Source organism: Cynara cardunculus, assembly GCF_001531365.2.
Source record: "Cynara cardunculus var. scolymus isolate 2C chromosome LG 11, CcrdV1, whole genome shotgun sequence".
Lineage (NCBI taxonomy): Eukaryota > Viridiplantae > Streptophyta > Magnoliopsida > Asterales > Asteraceae > Cynara > Cynara cardunculus.
In genome coordinates this window covers 3,050,291-3,069,576 of record NC_037538.1, presented here as the reverse complement: position 1 = coordinate 3,069,576, position 19,286 = coordinate 3,050,291, and the positions used below count along the sequence as shown (strand labels likewise).

Here is a 19,286-nt window from a genome sequence, read left to right as displayed (position 1 = left end):
TTGTATTCCATTTTCAATTTCACGCAACTGTCAAATTGGACATGAATGTGTGCATTCTTAATATGAGGATTCCCCCCGGTTTTTGTTGATTAGCTTTCAACTTCGTAAATCGTGTGATTGCTGTTTCCGCTGGTCTTCGGTTTCAACTTGTTCCTTTACAATTTAGGTTGTTTTGTTGATATTTGAAGGAAATTTAGAAATTCCTTGAATGTGTTTACCTTTTTGCATCAGATGGAATAATTATTGTCGATTTATTAGTTAATTCAAAGTTTATCTTTTTCGTTTAATTTGGTTATGAGAAGAACATTTAGGAATGCAATAATTTGATGATATACCGCAACATAAATGCAAATCGCCCATTATTTGAACTTGCTAATAAATGCAATTGATTAGGCATTGCATAGCGATCATATATCAAAATCTCTTGTTGATGGCCTTATTTACATGATTACTTGGATTACTTTTTTCTTACTGTGTTCAAGCTTTATTTTTTCATGTTGCTGTGATTGTCTCGATCTATATATTTTTAGGTTTAAGCCAGTTCTATTGTCTTGAAGCTACTATGAATGTTGAAGCTCAAAGAAAGGAGGATATAATGGGTGCATTAGATAAAGCTCCTTCAAGCCTTTCAATCCGTGGAGAAAAGGAGGAAGAATCAGATGACTACTACAGTTACTCGGATTCTGTAGAAGATACACGTTCAGAAAATAGCTGGTCTGACTTATCCCCTCAGGTGCTAGTTTTAGTACTTGGTGCTTTTATTCTTTTTCTTTCCTTTCTGTTTTGCTCTTTTTGGCCTGTTTTTATTACAACAAGAGGAGGGAGGATCATCAAACCCTCGACCAGTAAGATATCCCTTAGCATGGGACTTTTGTTTTATGTTACAAATAGCTATTAATACATTCATCTAAATGTACATGCACAGAAACATGAAGCTAAGCTCCTTGTTGGACATGTTTCAGGAAGTTCCTCCTCCCAAGTTCTCGCTTGCTGTTACGTTTCTGAAAAGATTGCATGGTTCAATAGGTTAGTTCACTTGAGGTGATCTTTACTAAATATTGTATGTAGAACGGTTGGCCTTTTTCCCTTTCTTTTTGTTGTTTCCATACTAGTTCTATACTGGTTTCACGAATTGGCTGCGGATTACAATCGGTACATACTGCAGTGCAGAAAAGGGGTGTTGCACCCTTGGAGGACATTGAGTGGCAAGATAGTTTCTTAAGCAATAATGACTCTTCATTTCCAAATGATCCAACTGGTGATCTGCCTAATAGTTGGGGAGCTGCAGAGTCCTCATCATTTCAAATTCGTGGAGAAACTTATTTGCAAGACCGTAAGAAGGTGAACATTCATTTATTAATGCTTATTCATTGCTTGCTCAAGAGTTGCGAGAACTGTCCTTTTGTGAAAAAGTTGATTATTTATATTTTCAATTGTCTTCATTGTGATCTTCATCCCTGTCCCTTTTGCTAAGAGGGATTACCTTTATGGTTGGACTGCACCCCATGCCTCCATCACAGGATGAGGTTGATTCAAGCCTCTCCTTTTAATTTCTCTATTTGATGAACAAATGAAGAAATGTTCAACATTTCGGGCTAAGAAAGAAAAAGAAGAGGTAGAATTGTCAAAAAGTAGTCTACTAAACCAAACAAGAATCATGAGGGGTAGGGGGATTCAGGGATGGATTGATCCAGGTTTAAGATAGCGTTATGTAACTCCTATTTCTTTCCTTTCAGATTACAGGGAAAGGAACATTGATGCAACTTGTTGCAGCAAACATGCTGAGATCAACCAAGAAACAAGATGATTTTGCTGGCCGGCCTGGTAGCATTTGTCAGGTTGTCTTTTTTTATTTCTAAAACAAATTGCGATAATAGAGTGCTGTTGATAAAACTGTAACTCAACTCAATTTAACCTTAATTCCAAACTATCAAATATACCAACTCAAATAAACTTTTGTTCACAAAACACATTCTTCAATATCCTCTCCTACTGTAGGCCAGCTCTCAGCACCAAGTCTAGTCACCTTCTTCTGCTTATATATAGGTTACATTTGCTTTGCTTCCATCATTATCTGTGTCAACTTCCTCATATTGCAAGTGATTGAGTGAACCTCCTCACTTGTGAATTCAGAGGTTGACCTTATAACAGGTAAGCAAAACTGTAGCCCCTATTTCTCATTTTCTCAGTTACAGCCACCCTTACCTTCTTTATCTCCAGTCCACATCCTATTCATCCTTTTGTAGCCACCTCACATTCACCTTGGCATTTGCATATTCCTAGATTAGAAAGACCATGGTGATATCTTTGTAGTTAGGCCTTGGCCTTGATGCTCAAGTCCCAGTTTCTAGTATAACCTTTAGATCTGTCGGTGTTTCACCACGTCTCCAACTTATAGTTCACTCATATTCTGGTGTCAAATAGCATCATAATAACAAATGAAAATTACCATATACCATGGACTTCTGTCCAGTATATCATTTGTTAGTTCATAAAAAACGCAATAGCATAAGGTGTCAAAACAGTTTTTGGTGTATGGTCATCTGCCATCAGAAGAGCTACCACTGTATCATGCATACTTTGTAGAACCTTTTCAAACAGCAATTTAAATATATAGCGAATCCTTTGCAATCGGAAAGTTCACTAGATGTGTTCTGCAGAAATTTGCAGCTGCCAACTGCCCAGATTTCTTTTTCATCGTAAATATGCAGGTAAATTTGAAAATATTAAAGTATATATTGTCACATTATCCATTTCCAGGAAGAAAATGAATAAAAAATGTATATGAGCTACAGTGAGTTTATTAACCTGATCTAAGGTATGTTTTAATTAACCAGATCCCAGGTCCAACAACAAATTTTCATATTGCTTTCTACTATGCAACGACTACTCCCATCAAAGATGTGCCCTTGCTACAGAGTTTTGTAGAAGGAGATGATGCATATAGGAACGCAAGGTTTAAGCTCATACCTCATGTATCTAAGGTTGGTAGATTCAATCTCAGTGTCGGTTTCTTTATCATCAAGCTACTTGTTACAAAAGCTCATTATGATCCGAGTCTCTAGTTCCTGTATATGATTCATTGATTAATATTTTTAGTGTTAAATTCTCATCTATTCAAGATGAAGCAAATAGTAAATTCATTGGTCTTCTTAGTAACATCAAACATTTAAGTAAAAAATCTATTCAATTACTAAATCTTCTTTCAGGGGCCATGGATTGTCAAGCAAAGTGTTGGAAATAGACCCTGCTTGCTGGGTCAAGTTCTCAAGATTCATTATGCCCGTGGAAAGAACTACTTAGAGGTAAAACTATTGTCCTACCTCTACTTGGCCTTTGTGTCTTTTTTCCTCATACCATGAGAAGTTCTAGAATCCATACCAAATTCACAAAGAGCTCTACTCATCCAACTAGCCAACCCTGTTGCGCTAAAGTGTTTCCGAAACCTTCCTTCTTTTTGAAGGAAAAGAACGGAAAAAAAAAACCATGTGATCTTTAAACTTTTTAAGAGGAAAGAGAAGGAATGGAGGGATATCATTTATGTTTCCTCCCAAATGCGAGAAGAAAGAAGATTTGAAAGAAGTCTGTGATCTTTTATGACAAAAATACCCTCATAAGGAAAATTGAGAAAAATTAAATATAAAGAGGTATATTTGTAAAAACAACATCTTTCCTTTCTCTACGGTTCTAAGAACATAAAAGATTGCTTCCTTTTTATTCCTTCTCTTCCATTTCAAGAACACAAATAAAAAACTTCCTTTACTTTCTTTTCTTTTCTTCCCAAATTCGAGAACACGTTAAGGAAACAGAAACAAATTGGCTTCCTCCCCTTAAATGATACACCTCTCACTGATCCATCCTCTGAAAGCTATTACAATGACGTTCATTCATGCCTTTTTCTGAAGTTATGTTATGATTTTAGCTCGATGTAGATGTTGGTTCGTCGATGATCGCAAAGAAGGTGGCAAACACAGTTTTGAGTACCTTCAGCCATTTGATAGTTGAAGCAGCATTTCTGATACAGGTACATTAACTTAATCTTCACTAGTCATTGAAGCCTCTAACTCCTCACAGAAAAAAGAAAGTTAATGATGGGGATCAACGCTGATCTTTATCCTTGTTTATGTTCAATTCCATGTTTTTAAATCGAGGAAAACAACTCTATATTCGTTAGAGTCCACATCAGCTAGACTTGAACCATATATGTTAGGACCTCTATTGTCTCCTGAAAGGCTCTTTTGGAAAGTAATATGGGATTCTAGATATTCTCAGATGGTATCAGAACTAAGGTCTACCACTAAAGACCCAGCAATCTGGTGCAATTTGTACTTGTCTAGCCCCCTCTTGCACTCTTGGACAATTTGTGTCCATCCAGCCTCTTTTGGAGGGCACGTGTTAAGAGTCTCATATCGGCTAGACTTGGACCTCTATTATCTTTTCAAGGGCTTTTTTGGAAGTAATCTAAAGGGGTTCCGGATGTTATCACATGGTATCAGAACCACGGTCTACCATGATAGACTCGACACTCTGTACCTGTCTAGCCCCCTCTTACACTCCGTCCAGCCTCCCTTTGAGGGGGGCATGTTAGAGTCTCTCACATTTGTTAAACGTGGACCATTTCTCGTTGGAACCTCTATTATCTTTTCAAGAGCTTATCTGGATGCATAAAAGTGGAAATGTGTTATGGATGCAGGGAAACACGCGAGAGGAACTACCAGAACATCTTCTTGGGACATGTCGTATGAGCCATATCGATATCTCGAAAGTGGCTTGTACATAGATGGGGCAATATATATAAATATATTGCAAGAAAACTGTATAGGCAAATCTGTGAACTGGAGGTGTGTTACTTCCTCAAGAGGGTTCACCCCCTAAAGGCTAAAAGGGTGATTTAGAAGATTACAGCAGTAGCAGCAGTAACTTTTATTTTGTTTCATTTTTCATTTTTGTTTTTATTGTCTTCAAACCAACCCTGCTGATTAGAGGCTAAACTGTTAGCCACTAGACCAAAAAAAGTAATATATGATGATGAATTGTTGTAATTTTGGGGGCATATCCAGAAATTGGTCAAAGTGATGCAAACCTCTTTTCTATCTGTTCTTACAGTTTTAACCCAACCTTCATAAATAAATGGTGTATATATTAATATCTGCTTAATTTTGCATCTATCATCTGGGACATCAATGTTTTTGTCTTTCTCTATTCTTGTTTTATCCGATAAGCGTTTATTGACAGAAGTCACCACCTTCACATAACCTATTGGGTAGCATTTTTGTTTATCAAAACGGATTATTGGTAAGCGTCTCTTAGGCAGTTGCGTTAATTGGGTAAGAGTATTCTCCTACACTTGTTGGGTAAGATTTCGGTTCTGACTATGCTCACTTGACAAGGTAAGTGACACTTAGAATAGAAAAAAAAAGAGTTTTTGTTGCTAACAACTTTTCTATCTTGTTATCTAATTAGAGAATCATGGAGAAAACTCTAAATACAGAGAATTCTCTAAAACTTGATGTTGGGAGAGAGAAATGATTATTTTATTTAATTATACCAATAAGATTGAGTTATTTTTTTTTATGAAAAGTTTTTTTAAGTGTATTGGATAAATTAGAGAATATTATAATAAATATAATTTATGTTAAAATCTCTAAATTAGATAATTTGTTGGAGATGAATGTAATTTTTAAAAAAAAATTACGCTTCGATTCTCTATTTTAGAAAAATTACAGAAAAGTTGTTGGAGATGCTCTAAGCGCTTAAATGATGAGCATTTATCTAGCGGATCTTTTCAAGTCCTTGTACTATCGGTTATCACTTAGAGTAAACTATTTTTTCTGTCCCTGTGTTGTTAAACGTTGCTAATTTTGTCCATATGGTTTTGAAATTGGGGTTTTTATCCCTACAATTTGCAATTTCTTTGGCTTTCCAACTCTGTTTAATTTCTGCTGTTAATTCAGGTGCATTTTCGTATTTTTAGGTTTTATCAAATTTAAAAAAAAAATTTGCCAAAAAAAAATTAAAACCTCACCGTCTACGGATGCGGTAGTCCCCGCCGTAACCCTGTGAAGATGAAAAAGATTTTTGTGTGAGATTTTTATGGAAAAGGGTTTCAAATAAACCAGAAATTATAAGAGAATTTCAGACTAATCGGGATGAACACGGATTAGCAAATAGTACACCACTTAGTCGACCCCTTGTTGTTTTTCCATTTCCTAGTTGTTTGCAATCAGCAAGCAACAATCAACAATCAGCAAAGGTAACCTTTGCTAACCGACCCCCCTCTTTTCAATTTGACCTCGTCTATTCTCGATCAATCCCACCTTTGTTCGGTCTTTGATCGTGAATTCCGAGTGTTCGACCTGTGTTCACAATACCATTGCTAACCGACCCCCTTCTTTTCAATTTGACATCGTCTATTCTCGATCAATCCACCTTTGTTCGGTCTTTTATCGTGAATTCCTAGTGTCCGACTTGTGGTCACAATTAGATTTGTATCAAGATTGTGGTTATGGAGTCCAACTCAACCACATCGATACAATATTACTAACCTAACCGAGTTAGCTTCATGGATGAAAAACGAAAGAAAATGCAAAACATAGGCATGAAAATTGTAATTTTGAAACTACAGGGACTAAAGTGACAATTTTAAACAAACTCTAGGGATGAACAGCCCATAGTATTATTGGTCTAATTTAAAATCAATCAAACATGACATTCATTAGAATATCAAATTTCATCTCAAAAAAATTGTATATTTTTCTTTAATGTTTGTTTTAAAATACTCAGATATTGTCATTTATTTATTAACAAGTGTAATAACCATATATATTTAAAATTACATGGTATTTTTTTTGTACACGATTATTTTGTAACGAATAAAATATTATTTTAAAAGAGAAGATATTTTAAAGATTTATCTAACAAGCATCTTACAAATGAGGCTTTTAATTTAGGGGCCGTTTACCAAACACTTACCTGGTAAGCGTTTACCGATAAATTTAACACTATCATTTACTTACCAGGTAAGATTTTAGTCCACCAAAAAACGATATCGTACGAAACAATTTACTAGGTAAGCGCTTACCATGGTAAGAGTCGTCGTCCTCACTTACCGGATAAGACTCTTGGTCTTTGTCACGCTCTTACCGGATAAGATTTTTGATCCTTACCATATTCATCCGGTAAAGTAATGTAACTTGATGTTCACTTACTCGAATAAGCGTTTGGTAAACAGCCCCAAATATCACCTGGTTTTTGAGTAGTAATGAAGGTGGCTAAGACTTGAATCTTGAGATTGCATTGATTTGGATACCCAACACAAATCCATTACATAAAAAAATCTATCTGGAAATCAAGAATAATACACAGATGATTGATGATCCAAATCATTTCAAAATCTGTAAATAATAATAATAATAATGATAATTAAAAAACATAAATCAATCAGTTGATCACATCAACCAACCAACCAGCCTACACAATCAAAATTATACTGTACATCTCTTTCTGTTGCTGTTGCTGCTGCTGCTTTTCCCCCATGTTCAAACAGGTCTAGTTTCACTCCAAAACCTTGACTTCTTGGTCAACCTTCCAATAGTTAGCATCATTAAACTCTTTCATTCCTTCACCCCTACCTTCTTCTCCTCCTTCCTTTTCTTTTTCTTCTTCTGCTATGTTTTTATCCTTATTTGGTATTATGACCACTTTCCTTTTTAAAGCCCCTGCTTCCCCTACAATCCCTTCCTTGAGAGCTTCATCCATGGCTTTCTCTGTCCCTTCAACTTCTACCCCCACAAACTCCACATCTTCTTCAAACAAAGAAACCCCACCACCAGCATTGGCTGGCGGCCCATCACTCGGATTACTCGAACACAATGTGCCATTCTCTCCAGATGAAACTGGACTACTCATAGACGTACCTGCTACTGCTACTGTCTCCTCACTGGGACCAGGGGCAGGGGCATTACCGTAATCTTCAAACGGGTTCACCCCTGGCCCACCAACTGATGATGGCTTCTCCCATCCTACCCACTCGGGTATAGGCCTCTCATCTACTAATGACTCTTCGTTGTCTGTTGTCTCCAATCTGAAAAACCCACTATCATTGTTCTTCAAGTCTGCTCCATCTGCTTCTTCGCTGAAGGGATTTGGATTTGGGTTGGAACTAGATGTACCATTGTTGGAATTCTTGCAAGCCACCAATTCATCATCCTCTCCAACCACCACTTCGTCGTCACTACTGCTGTTACCACCATGAGATGCTCCTCCATTCAAGTTTATCTCATCCAGTATTTCAGAAGCTGAGGTGGGTGCATCGTTTATGTTGTCATTTTGAAAAGCAAACCAATTTGAATTTGTAAACAAACTGCTGCAACAAAGAAAGCAAACTTGTCAATTGTAACTTCAATCTGTCAGATTTTGATTCTATCTAGTCAACGTAACACATAAAGAACCCCCATCCTATATTTAGGGCCTGTTTGTTTATGGGACTCACAACTTATTCAGTCAGCTATAGATGACCGTTTGGTAGTGGCTTAGGGCCTGATTGTTAGCAGCTTAATGAAACTCGTAACTTATTCGGTCAGCTATACATGACTGTCTGATAGTGGCTTAATGATATATAAAGTGGCTTATTCAGTAAACTTTTAGAGAGAAGCTTTATGCAGAAAGCTAATTTTTTTTCCAAACATGCACCTCTCGATTAAAAAACACGCTCTTTCCATCTATTAAAAAACCCTCCCAAAGAAAACCTTCCCAACCTATACACAGATTAATTCACAAAGACAGTTTTATTCATACAGGACTTAATGGAAAACCAACCAAACAACCTCTTATCCGGTAAGCTTCTAGGTGGAGCTTTATGCAGAAAGCCAAGTTTTTTCCAAAACCTATTCATCCCAATTAAAAAACATGCTAATTCCATCTATGAAAAAACCCTCTCAAACAAAAGCCTACACAATATATAGACAAATTAATCCAACCAGACAGCTTTATTCATACAGGACTTAATGGAATACCAACCAAACAACCCCTTACTTCCTACTATAAGTCGTAAGATTTTCTTCCACATCATTCCGTTACTTCTTACTTTAGAGATTCAAGAAACAAACCTTCCTTGGTCATCACCTAGCCTAAGGGATGATATAACAACTTCAGCAGATTCATCATCAAAATAACCCTCCTGCATTTCACATACCACAAACTTACTCATTTAAAGTGGTTCAGAGATTCAGAATAAAACCGACTGAGATACACTAACCCACGCAATAAAGAACAAAATAGTAATACCAACAGCACTTTGAAAGTGTGCGGTAATATCATACATCATATAGCATTAATTGACGGAGATGTTACCTCGTCATCTCGATCAAGAGTCCCATGGCCCTGCAACAAGGTTAAGGAGTAACAAAATTACGACAATAAGCTTGAGCGAAGAGATTACGCACATACATACAAAAAGGGTTGTCAGCATACCTCATCACCATCATCGTTGTCATATATGTTGTACCTAAATGCTTGACTTAGATTATTTGCTAGAGCAGCAACATCATAGTCTCGGCTATGAATATCGTCCTCATCACTATCCCTATTCCTCTCTTGTAGTGCAGTTGGTCGACTGAAATATCAAACATAAACAGATAACCATCACTAATTTGAATAATGTCTATACACTTCACAAATTCCAGCCAAACATTCAATAGCATCAACCAGACTTCATCGCCTTTTGTAAATAACCAGAACTTTATTTTGCAGGAGAATTGAACAGGAATTTACGCGGATCTTTGGCGTTCATATAGAGGTTCATAAGCTGAATACTTCCATTACAACAATCAGTCACTTCACGATAGAACTTGGGATGTGATAGAAGATAGTCTATAGCAAGATCAACAGTTCATGGTGAAAGGAACTGACAGGAGGCTTGGGTTAGACAGGTGGGAGACTTTAAGGCTTGCCCCAGAGATGGAAATGGATTTAAAAGGAAAATGCTCATGGGAAAAGAAACAGGAACTAAAATTTACAACACAAACAATTTTATGCCCCCCACCCCCAAGCCACAACCATGTGCTTTCACCCAGAATCCTTCCTCCACCAACCCCTGAATCATATTATTGTTGCATCATCTTTCTTAAACTAAGTCTTGTTTTGAAGGGTGGCAGCAAGATTGTTTATCTTCAACAGCAATTAAGCCCTCTATTTTGATGTAGCCTTGCAAAATTATGTAGTCGAATGCGAGTAAACGTATGTGCAAACATCATGGAAGTATATAAGATGCTTTAGGAGAGAAGGTGCAATAAACGTACCCGCAAGCCCACCGATACACATTTTCAACCAGATTGCGTTCCTGTAAAACTGTAGTCTGCCAATCATTCCATTCACTACTTTCCTAATAACAAGAGCGAGTGGTCAAATAAGGATGTGCATGAAAAGTACAAGATCAGATAATCAGCTGACAAAAAGTAGATTATTCACTTCAAAGTTCAAATAACCATTTTCCGAAGAATTGCCATTGTAGCTATGTTTTGAACCAGAGTGGAGATAAAAATATATATTCAACATTTGGAAAGATGATGTCAAAATACATAGACTTGTTTATAAAATACGGATAGCAGGCTGCTAAACTTTTTAAGATGGGTAAAAGAAAAGTTGAAAGTACTTCCAGTTTCCTAGCACAAATGAAAATGTTGTAACATGTATCACCAGTGTCCCATGATATCACCATTACAAAAAATAAAAAATAGAAAGAATTCAAGCAACCAAAATTTAGTTGAATTCCATTTTTAGTGAAGAAATGTAACAAGTACTTGAAAAGGTTCCTTATACGAAATGGGCATCTACCACTCTTTCCAAAAATAATTACACACCTGAATATGTGTCTGAATGCGGCTATCACAATTTCCCAACTGTATGATCTTATTGGCGATACGTGTGACATGTCCAAGGTTCCCAACCCGGGGTGCATTTCTTCCAGCAGCAGGCAGCGTTGGCTGCATGATTAAAAGCAGATTTTACATAAAAATACAAGTAACTAGTTTCCATACTATACATATGGTATTAACTGTAGCCATGGTTACAGAAAGTGAAGAGACTACTGCTCCAGATGGGCTTGTTGCTAGAGGCATCCTCTCAACTGAGATTTTTGAAAATTGGCATCCACAACAAACAATTAAACACATCTAAAATGCCTCCAGTTACCTGATCAACTTCACCAGAAAGGATGGGACTCCTATCTGTTTGTAGAATCTTTGTCGTGAGACCACATTCTAGAAATAGATGATCAATGATGGTATTGTTTTTGCTTTCTAGGCAGGATAATATTATGCTCTCAACATGATGATGCAAAGCATTATTATATGGGTACCTACAGCAAATAATAATAAGAGATACTTTTAGATCCTGCATCATTTTTCACCATGGTCAAGCATTCTACAGTCAGCTAGCTGTGAATTATTTATTGTTACAACAGCCTAGAAAGGAAGAATAAGTGGCGTTTTACTCGAAAAAAAGATCAAGAACTCTTTGAATGGTTCCAGAGCTAATTAATTCCTTCTCTGCAATTTCATTCCCGGTCTTCAATAGAACTGCAATAAACTCCACAATCTGCAAGCAAGTAATATGACCATTCATGAAAGTGAAACGGGGGCATGGAAGAACTAAAGTGCTACCGAGACAAGGTCATTGTGAAATTAATCAACTAGAAGTGCAAGAAAGAGAACAACAGACATGCATTGCGGTATAACTGCTTTTCAGTTTTGTCACAATTTACTGCTTTTATAATTGCCAAAGTACAGTGGTTCTTATCCCAGACAACATGGTTAACCAAAATTTCCGCTTGCAATAATGTCTATCACCAGATACAAACTAGTTTAACATCACCAATAATTGTTCTTATGAGAAATGATAAGCAAGCATTCCATACAAGAACCAGCAACATTTCAGGTTTACTAACCTTTAGTCGATGCTTCCCTAGAGGAGGCTTCAATTGGCCATAAGTAGTTGGTAAAATCTTCTCATCCAATGAAACATTCAATAAGATCAACAGGTCACCTGAAACACCAGAGAAGCATTCATGCATAAAAGCTTGATACTACACCAAACTCAACAAGAACAAGTACCATCAAATTCATATATTACAGCATCTTATTTAGAATACTTTCTTGGTAATCATGATAAACAAGCAACCTACTTCATCATGATCAGAAACCGGTTTCATTCTATTAGTATATGCCATCTATATTCCTTAACATGTTCAAAGCAATACGAAAGAAGAACTGCACAAAACCTGGTGCTTTGAATGTAAGCAATTACGTCAACACAAGCTTCTGTTCTTATAACATCACTATTAACCTTTTTCTCAACATTACACATTGGCAATGTGCTCATGTTATTAATTTTCAACTTATACAAAAACCTATGTTGTTTTGAGAAAGTCAAAAGTTTTCACACCAAATGGGATTTATTGAATGGTGAATTCAGATTGGCTAGAGTCTAGACTCACAAGCATGTTTCACCAAGCTCTAAGAAATCTCAAGTTTTCATCCTCAAGAACTATAAGTTCAAGAAAGCAACTCTAATTCTGAAGATTCTACTCACAGCCGTCTCCAATTTTAAGGTATTGCCAGTTCACTTCTGTTGATGGATCAATCTTGACCAGTTTTACCCATGATACATGCAGCTTGAATTCAAGGGTGGTTTCCTACAGGTGATGTAATGAATACTTAGATAAAGGCTAGAACAATAAGCATAATTTGATTTTTATGCCATAGGAGATGCATACAGTTGCTATTAAACTTGACAGTCACCCGGCCTAGAATACATCTTTTCAATGTGTTAAGCCTGTGTAGCTACCTATACCACATTAAACTTAAAATGTGCTGCTACAGGAGAAAACCACTGAAACGCTTCATATTGCAGAAGTACAATCTTGGTGTTCCAGAACAAGACTACACTCTAAGCCTAGCAAAATAATATGAGAAAGAAAAGGCAGGGAGAAAAAAGTTATAATTGGCAAGACTTGATTATCAAACAAGCAAATTCCTGTAATACTAAATAGTAGCATAGCTGTAGAAACTAGAAAGACAGCATATAAGATTCATTTCTTCATGCGTTGATAATATTGCCATTTTTGTGCTTCAAAATAGAGTGTATACAATTATGTGTGTGTATATACAAACAAGCACAAGGTTAGGGATACTAGAAATCACATCATGCACATAATGCTGTAGCACGAGTAAGATGAATCATATGTACAAGAGCACAGCTTGATATAGAAATTAATAAGATGAATCATATGTACAAAAACTCACCAAGTTTGGGCAGCATGGCACCAACAGTCTCCTGGTTAACTTGCACTGGTGACTCGTATACATGTTGACCTCGAAAAGAATGAAATAACAGCGAAGGAAGTGATCTTTTTGGATCCAACAAGGATATACACACAGACAGTGAGTGGACAAGTCCTGATTTTGAATGTGAATCTTCTAATGCATGACCAAATATCCTTGTCACGAAACTGATCAAAAATAATAATAACCATAAGTATAACCCTTAATAATGCATCCAGTATATGAGGTTAAACAAATACAGACCTTGAACTAGAAAGTTTAGAGGCAAGAGGAGATGGCGCATTTCTTGTTATAGCACATAATGTTTCTGCCGCATTAGCATGTACTTCAGAAGGGTTCTGAGGCAATGAAATAGAAGTTAAGAGATTATTAAAGAAATCAGCACTTGTAGAAAATAATGCCACATTAGATGTTCAAATAAAGTGCAACTTTTCCAGGGAAGCCATAAATAAAAAACAAATTTGCACATTGAGTATGGACATCAGAGCAAGATTGAAGAACAGTCAAAAAAGTTCAAAAACTTGTTTGGGAGATCCTCCAAGTGTTTCTTTTCTTTTCATATGTTCTCTATTTGTGAGCATCAACATTTAACTATGTTATAGTTTTCAAACTGACTTCCTTAAACTACTACCATGCTCTATATACGCGAAGCTCTAATTACAGTCACCAACATAGTACATTTGAAGTATGAGTGTTAACCAGAAGTACAATTGAATTGTTGGATCTACCAGATGAAAGCATTCTGAAAGGCCTACTAAAAGAATCAATAGTATATCATATACACCTGACATCCACAAGTATGTGAGAGCTATCATGATATATGTATATGTAGCAAAGATGAAAATTCACTCACGGAAGGACTCAATTTATCTACTATCATCTCCAACAAGTTGCTATTGGCCAACCACTGCATCACATCTGTAGAATTGGGATAGATATGGTCATCCGCTCCAACAAGTCTAACCAAGACCTGTGTTTAAAGAGAAGATCGAAATAACCAATTATTTCTATAAACGAGCGATAGAAAATTTGAAGTACAATTGCTTTATATGGCATTTCAAGCATGTGGTCAATAAACAATCCATGTTGCAACTTGAATACAAAATGTACCAACCTCCATGATTGATGTAATCCCTATTAAATCAACCAGCTGTTGGAAAACATATTGATGAGCCTGTAAAAAGTTAAATTATAAAACATTTTTTCAATCAGCAAAGGGGGGTGGAGATTCAAAGCCGCAACCACCATAGTAAAACACCAAGGGCAGTGTGGGTACATTCGAGCCACAGCTTGATGGTAAATAAATGATATCGTTGACTTCTTGCTATGAAAAAGTGATCATAACCACATTTACAATAAAGTGTGTATGACTACTTTATGAATCATGCAAGTGCTGGAATTGTCCAACAAAATGTCTTTAAAACAGTCCTAACATAAAATGCCTAGAAACCTGCTATAAAAATTTCAATAGTAATGTTATTAGTTACATAAGCATAAAATATACAGGTCATATGGTCCATGCTCACAGCTACATCCCTAAAACCCATTGTGTCAAACCAAATTCTATTTTTGCAACAAAAAAGGTTCCAATACACTGAAGGCAGAACCACGAAAATAATCGAAACTATATGATTAAACTATGACTCTGCATGTTACAGATGTAACCATCACTATTGCTAAGGTAAGTGGCAGAAAAGTTTGAATGAAGTCCATTTTAGTGTAACTGTGCTTACAACTTTTTCAACTATTATACAAAACAAGAATGAAAAAGCAACAACCAAATCTAAGAGATTGCACTCACTTGAACATAATTCATAAGTGGAACCGTCTTCCGCAACATGAGACATATCACAACCTACAACAAGGCACAAAAAGAGTAAAGCAGTTGCCTTCTACCGGACAAATATATGAATGTTAATAACCAGATATAAAAAGAGTTACAGGATGAAAATCCATTTGTGGCAACAACATTTTACAGCTCTCCTATATTCCTGTGATAAAAGCCTAGAACCATTGATTTAAGTTTGTCATGGACTGTAAAATATATCCACTTTCCCGATATTCAACCCATGAAAATGGCTTCAGTTCAGGTAGAAGGACAAAGACAAGGTCACATCCATCCTGATAGTTCTTGTGCCATCTCTCTCCTTTTAAACCCTCCAAACAACTTTACTATAGGTGATAATACTAGTAATCAAGACGCTAAGGAAGTAGCACTCAGGAACAAACCTTACTGAAGTACCCAGCCAGCAAGGCACTATGAGGGCGGGTTGGCTCCAAGAAGGAGAAAAGTAAATCCATAAGCTGCAAGTTTAGAACAGGGAGAAAGGAGTCACGTGAAACTGAATGTTAGATAAATGTGGCATCAAATACCATTATAATTCTTAAGGTGTAATGTAATATCGGTAGACACACCTCCTCTTCCTCCACTAAGGTCTTGAAGATTACATCAATTTCACATGTAAAGATCTCACAAGCCATGAAAGGGAACCTAAAGCATGAAACAGATTTCAGTTGATACAGCTAAGCGTTGTTATAAACAATAGAATGAGACAGATCACAATAATACTCAAAAGAAATAAAGGGATCAACCCAGTATTTGAAGTTTCTACATGTGTCAAATAATGATCGAAGACCTACTTGAAAGTACGTTTGCTATCAGCATCCTCCTGAGGCTCTTCTATGACATACCGCAATAATTGTTCAACCCGAACTCTATCCCGTAAGCTGGAAAAACAAGTTCTCTTTAAGCATTAAAGGCACATGTTCATATTGTTATACTTGCAGTGGAATAGCATTCAAAGATCAATAGATTATGAACATTAGTGCTAGAAGTATCAGTTTATCTAGATGGGGGAAAGCATATTACTTTAAATTACAAGTGAAGGAAAGTGCTATTACAAATTAATAAGGCGACTGTTTAACGCTTTGCATTCTTGGATTATATCTTCTTCATCCAAGAGCTCTTCCAATGTGAAATTCTCCTTGTCCAATATAGACTCGACCTAAAACATGTTAAAAACCATGTGATTGGAGAAAGCAAACAGCATAGGGTTTAGAAAAGCTCAACTCTGTAAATAAATTGACAGCCAGTCAAATGCAAACATAAATGACCAACAAAATCATTCGCTTTGCAAAATGAGAAAGAACTAGTCTGTGGCAGACATGTGTAGCCTAAATCCATGTAGAAGAAAAAGGTGCAGATATATCAAGCAAAGTAATTTTATCATATTGTGTATGAAGAAGTTAAAGTTTTAATGGCTCGGAAACTAATAAAAAGCATGCAATAGCAGCAAGCAGAGCTGGTCACTTTAGCTTTAAACGAAGATCACATACAGATTTCTACCTCTTCTTTCAGGAACAATGCTTTTATATTGAATACCCTCCAATTATAAGTCATATACCATTGCCATCTCAACCGAAATTTAAAAAACCTTCATTCTTTTTCTATAACATATGATTTGGCAATCAATAATCTTTGTTCATCTGCATGATAGAACATGTGATAAAACTATAATTTTTTCTATGAGATAAAAGAAAAAGTTAATAAGGCACCGAATTTCAGTTACCAATTCACCCTGTCCTCTTGACAAAAAAAAAGAGTCTGTACCCACCTTATAATTTTATGCTGGACCTATCAATCAACACCTGTTCCCATGACAATCCAAATCAAGCCCAAAAAATGTCAATTCAATTTTTAGCTTCCATTGGCAAGATCAATAACCTATCTATAACTAGAAATGTTATAAGCCATTTCCTCACTATCTTCCCTTAGTTAACACCTTTTTCATTAATTTAGCAAATAGATTAAGAATCCCTTAGTTTGCTAAGGATCACCTTTCAGCTCAGTGCAGAATCTAATATTTTAACCAAGTAATCAATACTTACCATAATTTCTCATGAATTCAAAATGCAAACCATAGTAAAGAATTAAAAACCCCAAATTTAAAAGCTACAAATCATTTCTCCTAGTTTCCTCAAGGCAACAACCCAAGTGGATAATTAAAAACCCTGTTATCGTAACCAACCAAGATTTTAAGATAGAAGAACCCATCATCGACTGTGCACTAAATTTCTTATTGATAGTAACGAAGCCGAGCTTCGATTGGGCACCCTAATCTTATGATCTAACGATGCCACAACGCATGTTAACAAACCAATAGTATAACCGGATGTATTATAAAACACAAGAAGTCAAAATTAACATAAAATCACGCGAATAATTAAAAGGGGCACTAGTCATTCAATGTATCGATTAAATCCACGAATTAAATTCAAGAATCTATCCATAAATTACAAATAAATTAGGTTATCATAGCTTACAGGCGAAGAAGCAGATAAGGATGTAAGCTTCCAAAACATGTTGAATTATAAATGGGTTAGATCTGCAAACCCTAGATGGCAAGAGAAAGAGGGAGAACAACTCGAGATTCACGATTGGCCGTTTTGAAATTTTGGAGCGAAAGGCAACAAAAACCCTAATATTTGGATTTTAGAGAGAGAAAAAAACAGTAAAAATCGATGGATTTGATAGAGGGGGAGAGGGACCTCCAAAGTTATCTCAAAATCGGAGCAGCGAGACGGAGGCTGTTGGGCTGTTCCAAGGGAGAAAGGGGGCGGGTCATACTGGTAATACCAGATCCGGATAAAAAACCCGATACATGTGCATCATGCCATGTCGAAACATACGCCACATGATGGATGATGTTATGAATGGATGGATGGTACATTTCGACTAGCTTGAAAGAGATATGTCCCAAATACCATAAATATCTCTATTTATAGGTTATAAGTTTCAGTCCATTCAACACCATTTTGAAACCTTTTGGATGTTTTCATAACTCCAATCAGTTAGACTTCAATCATTTCTTATATGTATATGTTGGAACATCATTTCTCTCCTCAAAAACTCTTTTAGAAATTAATCTGATCGGTTTCTTCAGATAAAAAATATATAATTTCATTTGTTGGATGGTCAGATGCTAAAAATGTACAAGTGGATCATATGAAAATGGGGTTTTGATCCTAATAAACATGATAACTGAGGTACAAGTATACATGTTATTCTTTTCGACAATAGCTAAAATGATTTATACACCACCTCAATATAAATCACTTACAATGATAACGATATCAATGAAGACCAGTTAATTTGAATATCAGTTGAATGATTGTTTTGTGAATTTTCTAAAAATACAGTGAAATAGTCGAGGAATTCATGAGAGATTGCAATTGTTCTTGAAGTGTTGAAATCCTTCATTTATGCACCAAGAAAAAACAATTGCAAGAGGTTGCAGACGTTCAGATCAGCTTGCCTATGAGCATCTGACATTTATCTTTTTGTTAGGCTACATATGTCTAAAATCAGTTGTTACAGACATCCGTATGTTGTCTGTATATAAAACTTGAAAAACTTATTTCGAAAAATGCTAGATGATATTTGACACATCACATCATGGAAAATTAATCTCCATCCTATGATTTGTAAATTCAGATTTTTCAAGGTCAAATACTTCTGAACAGGAGCTTTTTACGCACCCACAAACTTAGTAATCAGGACCAAAAGCAAGTATACGGTTAGTTCTAATATCGTCTTTCAAGTAATAAAACGGTACAAGTACTAAGTATCGTCCAGAGAGTTCGTAGTAAAAGCTCAATAAAAGTATAATGAAAAAAAATGGTTTCAGATGACGATTTTGAAGACTTTGATTTGTGTGAGTTAACACTTGATGAAATTAACAGATAATAAAAGAAAGTCAAGGTGTAAGACTTAGAGTGAGATGTAAATACAATTTCCAGTACACCAATGTTGTAAAAAATGCTACAACATAAACCAATGTTATCAAAATGCTACAACATAAACCAATGTTATCAAAATGCTACAACATGCAATTAGTAACAATTATTTTCACCAATTATTTTGAGGGATTTCTCTCGCACTTCACC

The 19,286-nt window shown here is 36.0% G+C and overlaps 2 protein-coding genes across 5 annotated transcripts; one reads left to right on the top strand and one right to left on the bottom strand.

The window, feature by feature from the left end:
• The first annotated feature begins 482 nt into the window (after positions 1-482).
• LOC112520961 (protein ENHANCED DISEASE RESISTANCE 2-like) lies at positions 483-5,086 on the top strand. The gene is made up of 9 exons (XM_025129587.1): positions 483-733; positions 963-1,026; positions 1,166-1,341; positions 1,737-1,838; positions 2,661-2,711; positions 2,838-2,984; positions 3,210-3,305; positions 3,923-4,024; positions 4,694-5,086. Exons 1-9 carry the CDS (start codon positions 563-565, stop codon positions 4,778-4,780), a joined length of 996 nt encoding a protein of 331 aa, XP_024985355.1. The 5' UTR covers positions 483-562; the 3' UTR covers positions 4,781-5,086.
• A 2,237-nt stretch (positions 5,087-7,323) lies between these two features.
• LOC112521070 (serine/threonine-protein phosphatase 6 regulatory subunit 3-like) lies at positions 7,324-17,895 on the bottom strand. Of its 4 annotated transcripts, XM_025129711.1 has the most exons (20): positions 17,664-17,875; positions 16,955-16,988; positions 16,242-16,345; positions 15,977-16,067; positions 15,756-15,831; positions 15,570-15,644; positions 15,142-15,195; positions 14,455-14,514; positions 14,194-14,310; positions 13,584-13,678; positions 13,302-13,507; positions 11,945-12,042; positions 11,492-11,595; positions 11,191-11,356; positions 10,860-10,982; positions 10,299-10,381; positions 9,472-9,613; positions 9,352-9,381; positions 9,108-9,178; positions 7,324-8,365 (listed from the first exon to the last, which is right to left on the bottom strand). In XM_025129711.1, the coding sequence occupies exons 4-20, from the start codon at positions 16,003-16,005 to the stop codon at positions 7,555-7,557; spliced, it is 2,340 nt and encodes a 779-aa protein (XP_024985479.1). In that variant the 5' UTR covers positions 16,006-16,067; positions 16,242-16,345; positions 16,955-16,988; positions 17,664-17,875; the 3' UTR covers positions 7,324-7,554. The 4 variants fall into 4 exon arrangements, with proteins under 4 accessions (XP_024985479.1, XP_024985477.1, XP_024985478.1 ...); XM_025129709.1 differs by lacking the exon at positions 16,955-16,988 and having other exon boundaries at positions 15,981-16,067; positions 17,664-17,895; XM_025129710.1 differs by lacking the exon at positions 16,955-16,988 and having other exon boundaries at positions 7,324-8,362; positions 15,981-16,067; positions 17,664-17,894.
• Between the last annotated feature and the right edge of the window lie 1,391 nt (positions 17,896-19,286).

Excerpts from the sequence above, each read along its gene's own strand:
- LOC112521070 (XM_025129709.1), bottom strand. The coding sequence starts at position 17,702 with ATGTTTTGGAAGCTTACATCCTTATCTGCTTCTTCGCCT. Across the intron at positions 12,043-13,301 it reads TGCCATGCTGCCCAAACTTG|GTGACCTGTTGATCTTATTG; the intron begins GTGAGTTTTTGT and ends CTGGTGTTTCAG. Across the intron at positions 9,614-10,298 it reads GTGTATCGGTGGGCTTGCGG|TCGACCAACTGCACTACAAG; the intron begins GTACGTTTATTG and ends TTGATATTTCAG.
- LOC112520961 (XM_025129587.1), top strand. The coding sequence starts at position 563 with ATGAATGTTGAAGCTCAAAGAAAGGAGGATATAATGGGTGCATTAGAT. Across the intron at positions 734-962 it reads GGTCTGACTTATCCCCTCAG|GAAGTTCCTCCTCCCAAGTT; the intron begins GTGCTAGTTTTA and ends GACATGTTTCAG. Across the intron at positions 4,025-4,693 it reads AAGCAGCATTTCTGATACAG|GGAAACACGCGAGAGGAACT; the intron begins GTACATTAACTT and ends TTATGGATGCAG.